The 16,704-nt window shown below is 43.9% G+C and overlaps 1 protein-coding gene across 3 annotated transcripts in view; it reads right to left on the bottom strand.

The window, feature by feature from the left end:
• Positions 1-16,704, bottom strand: part of Lrrc40 (leucine rich repeat containing 40) — a 36,036-nt gene that overhangs the window by 11,449 nt on the left and 7,883 nt on the right. For all 3 annotated transcript variants that reach the window (XM_008846088.3, XM_008846089.3, XM_008846090.3), the window contains 8 exons: positions 14,968-15,097; positions 12,889-13,012; positions 10,629-10,771; positions 8,824-8,996; positions 6,772-6,859; positions 6,619-6,664; positions 4,435-4,543; positions 645-752 (listed from right to left, as the gene is read on the bottom strand). In XM_008846088.3, coding sequence (XP_008844310.1) covers positions 645-752; positions 4,435-4,543; positions 6,619-6,664; positions 6,772-6,859; positions 8,824-8,996; positions 10,629-10,771; positions 12,889-13,012; positions 14,968-15,097 — 921 coding nt within the window. The remainder of the gene's footprint in view (positions 1-644; positions 753-4,434; positions 4,544-6,618; positions 6,665-6,771; positions 6,860-8,823; positions 8,997-10,628; positions 10,772-12,888; positions 13,013-14,967; positions 15,098-16,704) is intronic.

Here is a 16,704-nt window from a genome sequence, read left to right as displayed (position 1 = left end):
TTCTCAGCCTCTCCAGTGTGGTGCAGCCATTGTTGGACTACTTGGACTCTATCCTGTGAGCTAAGCTGATAAATCTCTATACATATATATATATTCATTCTATCAGTTCTGTTTCTTTAGAGAACCCTGACTAATACAACAACCTCAAGATTTTGCTAGTTAAGACTGACAAAGCTATACTGACGACAAAGCACAGCACAAATGGCACCTAATGATGAGTGAAGGGTTATTTCCCTGGAAGAAAGTATCAGTAATTCCATCGATTTGGCTTTTACCGTAATTGGGAAAACCAAATACTTGGCAGTTTCCTAGCTTGAAGCCCTAATGAAACTTCTCTTAACCCCTGTGGACCTGGCGCTGGGCTGTCTCTCAACATTCTTCCTTTGATACTTCATTATATAGGACAAATGATTTTATTGAGTTTAATAAGCTTAATACTCATTTTCCAACTTCACAGTGTAAAGTAAGACACGTTTTAAAGACCCCATGCATTTCTCAAAACAGTGGCAAGTTTGCTGCACCCTCTAATACTAATAGCAAGGCAGTGCTGTGCATTGAGGGTGTGACTATGATGAGGAGGCGGACCCAGCAGGTCCACCCTTGGCAATCTCAGACAGCTCTTACTGGAACAATCAAGGTCTTACCTTGCAGGAATCTCACTCAGACAATTCTTACTGAAGTTAACAGAAGTGATGATGTTGCTTTTCACGGCATCAAACACGTCATCAGGAATCACAGTTGCTTGTTTATCACTAAATAAAAGTGGTTTAAAAACGAAATGTTCTTAGCAATTCAGAAAGATATAAAATACTACCTTGTTTCTAAACGCCTTTCAAGATTTTATAAAATTTTCATGGTAGCTGAAGTTCTGGAAGACAGAACATGCTGCCAGGCCCTCTCTGCACATGCCCAGTCACGAGAAGGAGGAAGCTGGAGGCACCTAGCAAATGCAGACTGCTCCTCTACTGCTGACCGGAGCAAAGCCCAATTTTAAAGCTGAGCTGCTAACCTTTCCTTAAGAGCCTTTAAGAAGGGCCATCGGTGACAGCTGCAAGATAAGAAGAGGCCTTTTAACCTGATTAGTTCAGGCCAGTCACCTAGACCGATTTCTGCTTCCATTGGTGTGTGGCAAGATAGACACAGCAGTAGTCAGAGGGCTGAACTGGGTCAACACTAATGAGCTTTGCAATTCACCTTCTCTGAACTATACTGCTTTGGAATTAGAATCTGAAGAGCAAGTCATTTTTATGCCACATTTTTTGCAAATTTAATACAAGTTTCCTTTCATTTGAAATTTCAGGTCTGGGCATGGTGGCACATGCCTTTAATCCCAAACACTCAGGAGGCAGAGGCCAGGCTGATCTACATAGCCCCAGGCCAGCTGGGGCAACAGGGAGACCCTGTCTAAAAAGAAAAAAGTCCTCTGCCATTTGTATCCTTTTTCTGAAAACAGTCCATTTCTTGGACTGTCTGGATATCAGCCTCTTGTCTGGTGGGTGGCCGGTTAGGGTTTTCTCCCATTCTGTGGGCTGAGAGGTGATCTGCTAATAGGTTTCTTTGCTGTACAGAAACTTACTTCCCTTCCGCTGCACCCCTTGTGTGTATGTCTTTGGTGTGGGAACTATTTGTACGCACTAAGGACAGCCTGAGTCTTGCAATTCTCCTGAGTGCCCCCCGCAATTGCCATTTGAATGAGATGTAAATTCCTCAATCTACACAGGCAGAGGTAGGAGGAACTCTGAGATCAAGGCTAGCCTGGTATACATAACAAGTTCCAGGCTAGCTGGGGCAACAGGGAAGACCCTGTCTCAAAAAGACCAAAAGAAAAAAAGAAATTTCAATAAGGGTTTCAATAAATGTAATATACCCCAATATTTGCAGATCTATCAATTTGCAGAGGTATCAAGTATCATTTACTTAGGTATTATGTACACATGTGCATACATAATTATTAATGCTTGATACAGTGTCATCCCCTTAAAAGAAACCCGTGGAGCGGTGGGGGAGCAGCTGAGGGAGCGAGAGCCTGACAGCAGAGGAGCACTACGGGAGTGGGCCTGGGCCTAACTCGGCTGCTCGGGGCCTCAAACTCAGGTTGCACAGCTGTGGAGATGTAACATCTCCATTCTTCCAGTCAGAAACACTCAAGCCACAGGAAACTGACGCTCCTAAACTCATAGTGAGAGCATTCATGCTCTGAGAATGTGGACTGATCTCTATTTTCGTTAGGGTACTTTTCAAATTAAAGTCTCTGAGAGAAACTGCCTAAAATGAGAAGAGAATTTAAGCAGCCTGAGGTAATAATCCCCACCACTGTTTTTAAGACACCTGACACTGGAGTCCGGACTACTGACTGAGTAAGCGGGGTGTGCTCTGTGGAAGACCCATTGTGCTGCCACACCACACGAGAGGAGAGGAGCACACAGATCCCAGTACAGAGGTGGACCTCCTAGGTGGACCTCCTTGGCACCTCCTAGGTGTACCAAGAATCTCAAGGCGAAAACCATGGGAAGGAACAGTGGGTGGAAGCTGTGGTTCGTGGGCGCAGGAGAGGATGGGGATCTTGTTATTTGCCGGGTGTGGTGGTACACCTTTAATCCCAGCTCCAGGGAGGCAGAGGCAGGCAGATCTCTGAGTCTAAGGCCAGCCTGGCCTACATAGTGAGTTCCAGGCCAGCTGGGTTGCGTGTCAAAAAGACCAAAAAAAAACACCAAAAAACAAAACCCCTCACCTCATTATTTATCTGCCTGGAGCCTGTCCTCCCTCCCCACTACCTCAGGCTCACAGGAAGGAACCGGAAAAGGGTGTGGCAGCACCGCTAACCCTCGCTGCCTCCACCCTGTGCAGCACTGACTCCTGACTAGCACCTCAGCCTGGGCACAGCCATCCAGCTTCTTCCCTAACTGAATGCACTCCCCTCGCACATAGAAATAGGCTTTTCTTAATTTACACAAACACTGTGATTGTTTCTGTTTTAATGTGTATCCCCAGAATACAACTATTAGACGCTACTGAAGTTGTATTCAAATAAACTAGAGTCCACCTCTCAAACTCTGTTTATTAGTCAAGGTTTTCATTAACTAAATGATACTTTTTTATTTAACAGACTCATCCTTGAACATAAAATTTTCTCTAGGCGATAACTACTGAATTTGAGAACATCAAAACTGTCGCTCATGTTTTTATAATAAACTCTTACTATAAAAATACTAGTATTGGGGCTGGAGAGATGGCTCAGCGGTTAAGAACACTTCTTGCAGAGGACCCGGGTTCAAATCCCAACACCCACATGGCAGCTAACAACTGCCATGTAACTCCAGTCCCAGAGGATCCGACAGCCTCTTCTATCCTCCGCAGGCATTGCATGACATGGGTGCCCTTACCTACATGCAGGCAGTACACACATACACATTAAAAAAAAAAAAAAAATACTAGTATTAATCCAACAGTCTCTCTTACACAAATCACATAAGGAATGAGCATTTGGGGTCAATATACTTTTTTATAGGTCATTATACGTTGAATGTGCTTTTATTTCATCAAGTTTTTGCAAATGCTACTAGTTGGAAACAGATATTCCTGCCAGGGGATGCCAGGCAGGAAGAAAGAAGAAGTCCTCTTGGGCCGTCTGCCACCCAAACAGCCAGGACAGGCAAACACCATGTCTGCTTTCCTAGACAAATGGCATGGTCAGTGTCTGCAGCACCCTGTAGACAGGGGATACACAGAGAGGAGGCAGATTTCACACGCTATAAACTAGATTGGTCTTGCAACAAGAGGCAGACACACAGGCTGCTGTTGACTAAAGAGAAACCAACAGCCAGGTTTCAAGCTGGCCACGAAGGTGCAGGGGAAAATGATGGCACTCAAATGCTCCCTGGCTCCCTGGTTCTCCCGGCCAGTGGGATGATAACAATACAGCCTACAGTCGGCACTGCGGCTTCCGGACTTAGACACACCCGAGTGCTGGGCCACCGGAGCAGCTCATAGCCGACCACAAGGCTGACCCAAACACTATCCAGAACAAGTGTCTCTCTTGCTTGGCCAGAGAGGACCACATGCTGCTTCCACAAGAAAAGCTGTCTCACCACAAGGAGAGCAGCTGTGTGCCTTCTTCTCAGAACACGGGCTCGAGGCACCTATGCTCTCTCCCCGAGTGTACCAACCCTCTAGGGTGTAGCTCTACCTGTGCTGTGCCAAGGGGAACATCCGACCTTGCCCTCTTCCTTCTCCTTCCCCAAACCTCAAGAGTACCCCCCTCTCTGACTCAAGTTCCCTTCAGTCCACTTTTAAATTCTTCTATCTACCATCCCAGGAACCTGTGCCCATGACACTCGCCTGAATTTCTCCCTCACTGGCTGTCCTTATTTTGAAGGGTTCCTTCTCAACAGTTTCCCATTCCATGGGAATGCATGATGAAGACGCATCTCATACCTATAATCTAGCAGTTTTAGTGTGACGATGGCATGGATGTTGACTCTGGACTCACTGGGCAGTGTCATGGCTGTTTCAGGAACAGAGTTACTTTGATTAGGTCCATCATCTGGAAAGCAAAAGTTGTATGAAATGAATATTTATACTACAAAGACATCTTTGAATTGTTAATGATACATAAGAACAGTATCCATGATTTCTAGATATTATTGATAATACCTATAGCCATATATTTTATTCCCAGCAATTCAAAGCTCATTTAAGAATATAGTTAAAGCCCGCATGGTGACGCACACCTTTAATCCCAGCACTTGGGAGGCAGAGGCAGGTAGATCTCTATAAGTTCAAGGCCAGCCTGGTTTACATAGCGAGTTCCAAGACAGCTAGGGCTACAGGGAGACCCTGTCTCAAAAAGACTGAAAAACAAAACAAAACCAAAAAATACATTTAATAGAAAACAAAGTTCTAACAGTGTGACTTAAAACAATCCTTTCTCTAATAAAGAAGAAGGACCACACAGGAGAAGGACCACACAGGGGAAGGACCACACAGGGGAAGGACCACACAGGGGAAGGACCACACAGGTGAAGGACCACACAGAAAATGCTATTTCCCTCAAACTCTACCAAATAACATAACTATCTTCTCACTTAAGATACGGTGAAGGTAATTATCCCCATCACTCAAAATCTGGCAATTTGTATAATGAACCTTTTGGACATTATATTGCTGGATGTTTTTCTTGGCAAATGCCAAGGCTGTATTTACTGCAGACATTTTCTAGCATGCACGTGCTCACATCTTCACCTACCTCACTACAGAAACCCACCACCCTACAGTGAGGACAAGAACAGACAGCAGCGAAAGCAGAACCTCCATTTAGAGAAATGGCCTTGTCAAGACTTGGAGAATCTAGGGAGAACTAAAATAAAACAGATGGTTTTCAACAGTGTGAAAGGACCTGACAGTCCTGGAGTCCTGTGTAAGAGAAGACAGGACAAACAAAGACAGACAGAGCAGTGGCACATGCCTGCAACCCCAGCCCTTCTCAGGGTGCCAGGCTGGAGAGACAGCTCAGCAAATCTGACATACAGAACGGACTCCTGAAAGCCTGTGTCCTCCTGCATGCACTTGTCTAACCCATACATTAGTAACCAATTATTAAATTAACAAACAAAACCCCAAAAGAAAAAAACAAAACACAAATCTTTGTAGCTGATGAGATGGCTCAGCAGGTTAAAAAAAAAAGGCACTTGCCACCAAGCCTCAGGACCTGAGTTCAATACTAGAACCTACATGTGGAAAAGAGAGGAGACCAACTCCCCAAAGCTGTCCTTTGACCTCCACACATGTGCCATTTCAAGCACTAGACAGACAGACAGACAGACAGACACACACACACACACACACACACACACACACACACACACATAATGTAAAAAAGGAAAATTTTGATTTGATTATTCTGACATGACCTCTCACTGGTTCATGTCAGACTAATTATTTTTCCCTAAAGGACAAAACATATCTGAGGAAGAAGGAAAATTCAGTGAAAGGTAAGAATTTCAGAGAACTTTCCGATGGCTGATTTAGGACTGAAGGCTGCCGTCCTCCTCAGTACCATGCAAGGAGCACCCGGTGCTGCATGGACATGATCCTTGCGTGGCAATGCGCCCACAGAACCCACTTTTGTCTTCCGTCATTGACCCTGAGACAACACAAACTAGGAACTGAGATACGCCCACTGTCAGTGAGCTCTACAAATGGACTCATGAGAAATAAACGGACAGCATCACTCTCACTTTGGGTGTCTGTTCACTCAGGATTTATAATTCCTGCCACACTGTGGCAGAGCTGGGAGTGGAGAGGGGCTACGGACCCCACCGCAGCCCCAAGTCAGAACTCATGCACACACTGAACATGAAACTCTGATCCTTTTACAGTCAAGTAGTAGTTGCTCACTAAACTTTGGTAGGCCACATCCAAATGCCTGAAGACAGTGCATCGGTATCATGATTTTAAACTTACAAACCGGCCCTGGGAAGGTATATAGGAACACAGGGTTGGGCCACAACTGCCAGACATTTCCCTTTAATATTCCTATCTGAAGTACATTTAAATTGATGTCTTGTCAATATCACACTTCTCACAGTCCTTCAGAGCACAGCAGGAGAGAGGGAGTACCTTTGACCTTGCTTCGTAGGTGTTTCAGGACTTCCTGCGTTCCTTTCTGAAAGGGTGAAGACAGAGGCACCCATCAGCAAGACACAGTTTGCAGCTGTGCACTGACCTGTACATGTGAATTTCACAAACAAGCTGAATTCTAAATGTACTCACAGCTATAATTTCTCTTCGAATAGTTCTTAGAGGATTCCCTTCAAGAGCCAGGAATTTCAAATGAAGGGTTCCCAGTGAACAGGGCAGACTACGAAGAACAGAGTGAGTTCAGGGAAACAGTAAACACTAGTAAACTCCAACCAAGGAGGGAACTACAAAAAATGATAACAATTTCAAGAAAGATCTGAGAATAGCACTAAAATATTTCCCCTCAAAATAAATGATAAACACGAAAAAGGCCACTATGTCTCCAAGGCTGTCATGCTGAAACTGCTAAAGATGGGCAGGAGCTGTGAACACTGGCTACACTGCACCCAGCACCACACACAAATGTCAAATGTCTCAATCTGAGGACAGTGACCTCTGACACACCAGATGAGATCTTACGGGATTACAGCTCTGAAATTCCTCAGGAACTGATTTGTTAAAAACCAAAACCCAAACAAATTCCAGGGTCTCACTGTGCAAGACTCTCACAGGTGCCTCGCAATCTGTACTTTTCCTTTACTGCTTCTTAAAGGATCCCAAAGCACAATGGGCTTAGGAAACAGCTATAACAAAGGGAAAGATCACAGCGTTTCAGGGACACAGATGACCTGAGTCTTTCTGCAAAAACTATTCCAGTAGTAGTTTGAGGAGTAATGCTGTAGTTAGGAGAAAGCCTAGAGGGGTGCAGAAGAGCTAGAATTGCCATGAGTCTTTTCTTTGGTAATAGCGCCTCCTTGCTGCACCAAGCCCCACACTTCTAGTTGGTGCCTAATCCTGGGAAGCCCCAGTCGATCTCCTTTGGTGTATCAGCTACTTTGTGGGGCTGTAATAAAGGACCATGACCAAGGGGACTTGTAGAAGGGGCTTCCAATTCAGAGTGTAAGTGGGGTAGGTGGGGTAGGCATGGAGGGAGGCAGCCAGAACAGAAAGCTCAGAGTCCTATCTTTGAGCACTCACGGGAAGCAGAGGGACAAATGGACATGGGCAAGGACACAGCCCACCCTTGCTTCCTCCTAAACCTCCTAAAACAGTGCTACCAACTGGGGATGGGCGTTCAAATACTTGAGCCCATGGGACATTCTCCTTTAAGCCACCACGTTAGTCAGTACTGCTGGTTACTTCTGCTCTAATACCGTCTAGCAGCTCACCACCGTCCCCGCACCCACTCTGCTCCTCTGCAGCTCAACACAGCCAGCTGCTAGAGACAGCTTATCCTGGTCCATCTCCTTTTACGTCTGTCATCCTCTCAGTCCCACTCTGACCACATTACAGGCCTCGTTATACAGCTGTCAACACACAATTAGATGGACAAGGCATTCCTTAGTGACAAATATTATTAGTTTAAACTAATAAAGCTTTTTAAAACTCTTCCATTTACAAAAGCCCTCCTACCCAAGGCCTCTCACCGACTACCACTGACTGATGGTTCTAACAAGATAATACTCAGGGCAGTTCCGTTCATCTTTTGGTGGCTCTGAAATAATGAAAACTGGTTATCTGCCCTAATTCTTATGACTGCCCCACATGGACCCCATTTAGAGTTCCCAAAGCACTGTCTGTGCTGTTTCCTCCTGACACATGGGTCACACACACCAACTGTCATGTGACCTGAATGTTTAGTCGTTGTTTTAAGGTCATCTGGTGGGACTCAGGAGAGGATGGTCCTGATCACTGGTGTGTTCTTAAGTGTGTATGTCCTGGGCAGCTAACTGCTTACTCTAGTCCCAGTCAGGGGCCTACTCCTCCCTGGACAGCCACACACTTCCTCTTTCTCTTATAACCCCACAGACCCTATGACACACCTTCTCTGTTGAGGCATGGAGCTAGAGCTGGAGCTGTGAATGCCACAGATGGACACTGTTCTTAGAGTTCTGTGACTGACCTCCAGTGGTGTCCACAGGTGTATTAACTTGGCTGCCAGGATTGCTGCTCTTTCTTTATAGCTCAATAGTCATTTCAAATTTTTGAAAAAGGATTTTTTTTTTGAAATTACACACTTACAATAAATTATAATCCAACATGGCCGTGACTTCTACTGTCTAGTCCTTTGGTTTTCCAACTCACCTACTAATATCATTGTTGCTTAGGTCAAGTCTTTCCAAAGACTGCAGCAGAGCGATCTCCTCAGGAACGGACTTTAACTTGTTGTCTCTCAGGTCCAGCACAAGGACAGCAGTCAGCTGCTGAAGATGCTCGGCCTGCAGTGTTTCAATCTGGTTTTCACCAACATGTAATTCCTACAAAAACAATCAAGTTATAAAAATGTCTGTTCAATTTTATATTAAGGAAAATAAAATTATGGATACTTTTAATTTTAAATAATTGAAACACATTATAAAAACACAACTTTTAAATTACTATTTAAATTTTCAAGTAATTTTAACCTACTTTAAAGCTACAATATGGCAAAGAGGAAAAACTAGAACAGAGAAACAGTTTACTGATTACATGTGTAGAAATAAAAATATAAATCAAGGGGCTGGAGCGATGGCTCAGCGGTTAAGAGCACTGACTGCTCTTGCAGAGGACCTGGGTTCGATTCCCAGCACTCACATGGCAGCTACAAACTGTCCTTAACTCCAGTTCCAGGAGAATCTGAAGCCCTCTTCTGACCTCCACGGCATTGCACGACACAGGTGCACTTACATATGTGCAGGCAATACACTCATACACATAAAATAGAATAAAATATTTAAATACACACACACACACACATACACACACAGAGGAATTAGTTCACAAGTCACTTACAATGCAACATGCTATGTAACATTATCACTAGTGATCATTCTAGAACTGCATACAAAAGATCAGCAGAGTGAATTGAAACTTCTCCAGCACTTTTTATTTTTGAGACAGGGTCTCCCTGTAGCCCCAACTGGCCTGGAACTCAGAGATCCACCTGCCTCTGCCTCCCAAGTGCTGGGATTACGGCATGTGCCACCACACCTGGCACCTCCAGTACTTTTAAAAAAATCACTGCCACAATTCTACTTAAAAAAAAAAAAAAGAAACAAAAACTTAACATTAATATGTGCATGTCTGTAAAGAAAAGTAACTTATGCCAGGTGTGGTAGTGCACACCTTTAATCCCAGCACTCGGGAGGCAGAGGCAGGCAGATCTCTGTGAGTTCAAGGCCAGCCTGGTCTACATAGTGAGTTCCAGGACAGCTGGAGCTACAGGGAAACCCTGTCTCAAAAAAACCAAAAAAAAAAAAAAAAGTAATTTATTTATAAGGCCAAAACCTTAGTTCTGAAATGTGATCGAGAGCAGGTAAAGGAGAGAGGTGGCAGCTCTGAGGATGTCTGCCCACGGTGCTGTTCAGGCCCCAAGCTGGCACTGTTCCAGCTCCCAAGAAGCACTGCTCCATCACCAGCCGCTCACCAAGCGAAGTCCACAAACCCCACAAAAAAAGTCCACAAAAAAATTTTTTTTTCTTTAATAAGAGTTAATCATTTTTTTTTATTTTATGTGCATGAACTTCTTGCCTGCAGGTACATAAGTACAGCACATGCATGCAGGTCAGGAAAGGAATCAGATCCCCCGGAACTGGAATCACAGTTGTTTGATAGCTCTCATGTGGGTGCTGGGAACCGAACACGGGTCCTCTACCAGAGCAGCAAGTGTTCTTTATTACAGCCGTCTCTCCAGCCCCTAAAATAATTACTTAAAAAAAACATCTATTACCAACAAAATATCAGTACTGTCTGTACTGATTTTCAAAATTTGGAAACTGTCAACAGAGAAAACACAGAACTTAGAACTAATACCTATGTTCAAAAGGAAAGTAAGATTAGCTACTTTTTAAAACCTCATTTTCAGAAACAACTTTCAGAAAACACACAGTCGTGTATTAACTAAACGGTACCTTCAAGATCCTACAAGAAAGAAATTCTGGCAGAGCACGTAATTTGTTCCTCCGCAAATAAAGCAATTCTAGAGACTCCATGAGACCCAATTCAGGAGGCACAGTTTCCAAGAGATTCGAATTACAATCCAAATGCTTTAATCCTGCAATAAACATTCATGGATAATAATTACAACACTTCAACAGAGAAAGTATCAGTACAACAAACGTCATCAGGACTGCTGTGTGTTCCTCTCACATGACTAGCATTCAAGAACATACGAATGTTCTCAACCACATGAACGGAAATGGCTTTTCACACTTATAGAGAAAGGATGACATTAAAACTACTGAGTGACAGTCTAGGCCATCGTTGTAAGTACTCCAAATTGAACTGTCTTAGTTGTATTCCTGTCAATTACTTGTCTTTCAAAGCCTACTGCACAGTGTCTAAGCACACAGGTATAGTTGCTAAATGAAGGTGATGTCTCTAGGAGAAGCAGTGGTCTAGATATGCCTGTGTGGTACACAAGCTACTTGTCCCAAAGCCTTGGATTCTGATGCCTTCCTTCCCACTCTTCAATCCACACTGCCTCCTCCCTTTCTCTTGCCTTCTTCACTGTGTGGTGTCTGTGTGCACCATGGTGTCCATGTACGTAGAGCACAGAGGTCAATGCTGGGTGTCTTTCCCTCTTGCTGTCCACCTTTCTGACAGGACCTCTCACTGAATCTGGAGCTCAATGACTAGGCTCAGCAGTGAGCCCCAAGGACTCTATTTCTGCCTTCCCAGCACTGGGAGTAGAGGTAAGTGCCACATTCCCAGACTGTGGGTGTCTGGGGCCCAAACTCTGTCCTGGAGCTGACATGGCAGATGCTTTACCAAATGCACCATCTCTCCACCTCCAGTTCTTTTTAAATTACATGCTTTCCCTAACACCTAAGCTCATCTGCCTCATTGCTCTTCAAGAATGACCTTACTTGTAGGACCCTCCTGGCTCCTTCTTTTCCTTTGTTTTTGGAGTCAGGGTCTCTCTATGCAGCTGGCCTCAGATTCAGATATTTATTTATTTATTTATTTATTTATTTATTTATTTATTTATTTAATTTTTGTCTTTTTGAGCAGGGTCTCCCTGAAGCCCTAGCTGGCCTGGAACTCACTATGTAGATCTTGATCTCAAAGATTCACCTGCCTTCCTAGAGTGCTGGGATTAAGGAGTGTGCCACTATGCCCACTTGAGCCAGTAAATAATGTAAAAACGGATTGTCGTGGTGTCACAGATCGCTTTTCTTATATGAAGAAGCTCACTGTTTTAAAAGCAGAGGTAACAGACCTGCTTCTAACACAAGTCTGTATACAGTATACATGTTATGTAAGTATCCACATTATACATAGCACATGACTTAATATACTTTACATACTGACTAGGAGATGGAAAAGAAGTGACAAACTGGTGGACTCAAATCCACCAAATTCTACAAACAAAAGTTGACTGTAGTCAGCATAAAGCAGTATGCAAAATCAGTAAGGACTGAGTTCTAAAACTGACTGTTCAATCTCTAAGCCCACATTTCTCAGTCTTTAAAATGGAGAAAAATTGCTGTCTCATCTCCCGTACAGAGCCAATGACTGATATGACGGCCAAATGGCACACAGAGCACTCTGAGGTGACACAACACTGCACCAATATCAGGTGCTGCTCCTGGGATCTGGTCATTCATGTGGGTGCTAGGATTCAAACCTGGGTCTTCTGCAAGAACCACTAGTGTTCTTAACCGCTGAGCCATCTCTCCAGCCTGTGTCCTTAGTTTTTGCATCCCTTCATATTATTTCTCCAGTCTTTAAAACACCACTGACAAACTATAACAAAAGCACTAACTTTTGATACTTTTCTAAAGGACTGACGTTCAGAGCCTTCAGGTAGAGCAGGGCTCTCCTGATCACTGCTTCCAGGTCAGGGAGCTCACATGGAGAGGGGAGGGGCTTCTTGAAGAAGGGCGAAGGGCTGAATCAGGACAGCATGGTGCAGACTGGTCAGTATGTGACTTTACGCTACTCTTACTTATCCTATTTCCTCTTCATGTGCCTTAATAGCTTTTGGTAATAAGTCTTTAGGCAGATCCTAAAGTTGGACTGTAGGAGATCTTGCTAGTCTTTGGTTGCATTCACAGCTATAACAATTACTTCACTTCTCTGTAACGACACCAACAATTATTTTCCTCAATTCTGACTGTCATGATGCATTGACCTCAAATTCACACAATTTTCAATGTGCAGATTTACTTTTCATCTTGCTGATTTCTGTCGGCAAGCTCTTCAACTGGTTACTGGAAAGATTGAGTCGCAGCAGGCTGGAGAGCGAAGCAAGACCAGCAGGCACCGCTGCTAGACGATTGCTCGAAAGATCCTTAAAGAGAAGAGAGAGTCTGTGAGTGAGCCGACACCTAAGGGATCTCAGAACCCAGAGGGGAGACCTCAGAGGGTACATACCGTGTCACCTTCATCTACCCACCTCATCTACCCACCATCTCGCAGAGCATGATTCAAAATCTGCAGGCCCACTATGTGTCCATCAATTTCATGGGCAGGAATTAGAATCAATTCCTACTTCAGAAGTTTCTAGCAAACCAGAGTCACGCTGTACCAGGCGTCCCTTTGCAGAGCACATGACAGGAAGGGAGGGGAAAGTTGGGATTAGAGGGTTAGATGGGGCAGGGGCAGGAAGACAGCAGACAGGAGGGAGTGGGGTGGTTTAACCAAAACTAACGATGCATGGGAAAGTCTTATGGAAACCCACTGCTGTGTGAGATAGTAAAAATATAATTAAAGGGGCTGGATAGTTGGCTCACTTCTCAAGTTATTTTTGGCAAGGCAGAGTCTTTCAGAGGGAGTGCCTTATGGTGAGGTCTTACTCTCCTCTGCCCTATGAAGTAGAGAAGGAATGTGCTGAGGCAAATTGACGTGATTCAATCTTAATTTTGTTCTTTATTAGAAAAAAATTTCCTCTTTTTTGTAAGCCTTGGTTTCCTATTGTATTAAGGGTCAGATCTACATACTCTGCCATAAAAAAATCAATGCAAAGCGTTTTAAAAGTGTTATTACAGGGACAGGTATCCACACACATTTAATCCCAGCACTTGAAAGACAGGGACAGGTAGATACCCCTGAGACAAGACCAGCCTGGTCTACATAATGAGACCCTGCCTCAAAACAGAATCATTCAAAGAATTATTAAAATAAAATTTGCATTGCCATATGGCTCTTTCTACTTAAGAGAAGCAAACAGATGGCATGGAAGTTTTGTCAGGAAAGGTGACCAATTTGAAAATTGGGGGACGGGGGAGGGGCGCAGGGCATGGTGGACACATCTTTATCTCAGCTCAAGAGATGGAGGCAGGCAGATCTCTGTGAGATTGAGGCCAGCCTGGTGAGGTTCCAGGCCAGTTGGGGCTACAGAGAGACCCTATCTCAAAGGAAAAAAGAAAAATAAAAAAATAGGGGAGAGGTAAGCATTGAAGAGATTAAATACTCAGGGCAATCTCAAGAAGGAGATCAGCAGAGGGTAGGAAGGACCTGGCATGCTGCAGACAGCACTGCTCTGCTAAGCCACAAAGCTCCTGAATAACAACCACACCTGAAGGAATGACTTTTACATAATGACTTTTACCTAACCTTTCAACAAAAAAGTTACTGTTTATAATGTAAACAAGCTCACTGAGCCAGGGGCTCCTCTTTTGACGGGGCACCTAACCTTAGTCCCACAGACACTACTTTGCCCTCCATCCAAGACAGTGAGTGAAAGTGGGTGTGCCGGTTTAACATGGCAAAGTGCTGGAAGCAGTGTGGTGTTCTCACCGAAAACAGTAAGAATTGAGAAGTCCAAGTTCTGTGTCTATTTTAGATCTAGGGATCAAAGGCAAGATTCTCTGACAAGGTGAGGATGGATCCCAGCTTCTGTTTTGCCAACTCAAGCTGAAGAAACTGCTTGAATAGAAGAATGAGTGAAGCCTGTCTGGGGAGGGAGGGAGGGAGGGGTGAGCTCAGTCCTCTTGGCCATGAAATGAATGCTAAGAGCAAGGCTGCTTCTTCAGGTCTAACTGTAACGCAGCCTAGGGATGCAGCAGTCATTTCCCGGTCCCTCTCCCAGACTCTTCCTGAATTATGACTCCAAGTTTATCACTAACTCAGAAGACCAAGTTTACAGTGACTAATTTAGCAATCTAACTGAAATCCACAAGTGCTGATAGTCCACTCATAAAATCAGCTGTCCACGCCCTACAGTCTGAATCACACCTTCATTATTCTGCCCAGTGAAAAATCCTATTAGTCCCAAATCAGAAAAGTCAGAGAATCACAACTTACTAAATCTTCTAAACTGGAAAGGCGTTCGAAGCCTTCAGGAATGCATGTGAGTTCATTGTGCTGCAGATGCAGGGCCTTCAGGTTCTTTAGGTTTGTAATTTCTTCAGGAAGCATTTTCAGCTTGTTATGGCTATTGGTTAATAAAACAAACGCTGAGTAATTCAGCAGGCAGCACAAAAGATAGTCATCACTTTTGTCAACCAACTAGATGGCTCATTATAATAAAGCACATAATGCTACTCGCTTAAATATTTCTCAAAATTCACATCTCTAAAATATATACTCATCCAAAATAGTCTAAAATAACCAAATTAGGGTTTAAAAGGAAAGCAGCAAAGAATAAGATTTTTAGGTAAGGATAAATCATTTGTAAGCTTTTATTGCTTGCCTATAATCTGTTCTTGATTTAACGTGTAACACAAAAAGGATTTACTGGGCTCAAAGATTTTTATATTGCACCTGGCTATTAGAATTTGGAGAAAAAAATAGGTTCACATACACATTACAGTGGAGTATATATAGCAGTTGGGTTTTAAACAGCATTTGAGACAAACGTAGTCATTTCTGTTTGCTGTATGTGAGGTTGAACCCTCTAAGGGACACTCAGCTTACTGATGCAGAAGTTCCAGGGAGGACAGTACACTTCCAGGAATTAAGAAATGAAAGAACAGGTCCCCAGGTGTGTCACAACTTAACTATTCACTTATGAAATCCATCCTATTTTATTACCAGTCAGTTCACACATAACAGGGGAAATGAACTATTAGGGGTTTTAGAATAATCCTGTTACATCAAAATAAAACTTGGTAAACAAAAGGCCAAAAAATGTTTTATAAAATATAAACAGGGGGCTGGAAAGATGGCTCAGTAGGTGAGAGTGCTTACTGCTCTTACAGATAACTCAGGATTGGTTCCCAGCACCCACGTCAGGTAGCTCAAAACCATCTGTAACTCCAGTTCCAGGGAAACTGATACTCTCTGGCCTTCTGCACACACATGGTGCACCACTCACAGAGGCAAAGACTCATACATGTAAAATAAAATCCTTTTTTCTTTTTGTATTTTTGAGACAGGGTCTCCCTGTAGCCCTAGCTGGCTTGGAACTCACTATGTAGACTAGGCTGGCCTTGAACTCACAGAGATCTGCCTGCCACTGCCTCCCGAGTGTTGGGGAAATAAAATCTTTTAAAAAGTATTTTTTAAAATAGGCGAACAAGGGGCTGGAGAGATGGCTCAGTGGTTAAGCACCCTGGCTGCTCTTGCAGAAGGCCCAAGTTCAATTCCCAGCACCTACATGGCAGCTAGCAAACGTCTGTAACTTCAGTTCTAGGGGAATCTGACACCGTCTCCTGACCTCCACAGGCAATGCACGACACGGGTGCACTTAGATGCATAAAGGCAAGACACTCGTACACATAAAATAAAATAGTAAACATCTCTTTGACTACTGAAAGGCTGGGCTGAAATCAGGCAACCTGACGGGGCAGTTCCAGTCACCTCTCCTTTTGGCGCTCTCTTTCTTACCTAAGCCTTCCATCCTGAATGACACCCTTAGCTGTTGCCATCTAAGCAGAGGCCACCCCACTCCACACTCCTTTCCTCTTCCCAGTCTCTGCTCCTGCCTTGGAGGCCCCGATGCCTCTGGCTTATAGGGAAGAGGCTCTGATGCAGTTCTAAATTAATATGGCCCATGTGCAGCATTTCTGCTACTGCAAAGTTTTCAGCACAGTTACTTTA

Source organism: Nannospalax galili, unplaced genomic scaffold (genome assembly GCF_000622305.1).
Source record: "Nannospalax galili isolate Female #2095 unplaced genomic scaffold, S.galili_v1.0 scaffold442, whole genome shotgun sequence".
Classification (NCBI taxonomy): Eukaryota; Metazoa; Chordata; class Mammalia; order Rodentia; family Spalacidae; genus Nannospalax; species Nannospalax galili.
Note: the sequence above shows the minus strand (reverse complement) of the source record. Positions and strands in the feature narration are given on the sequence as shown.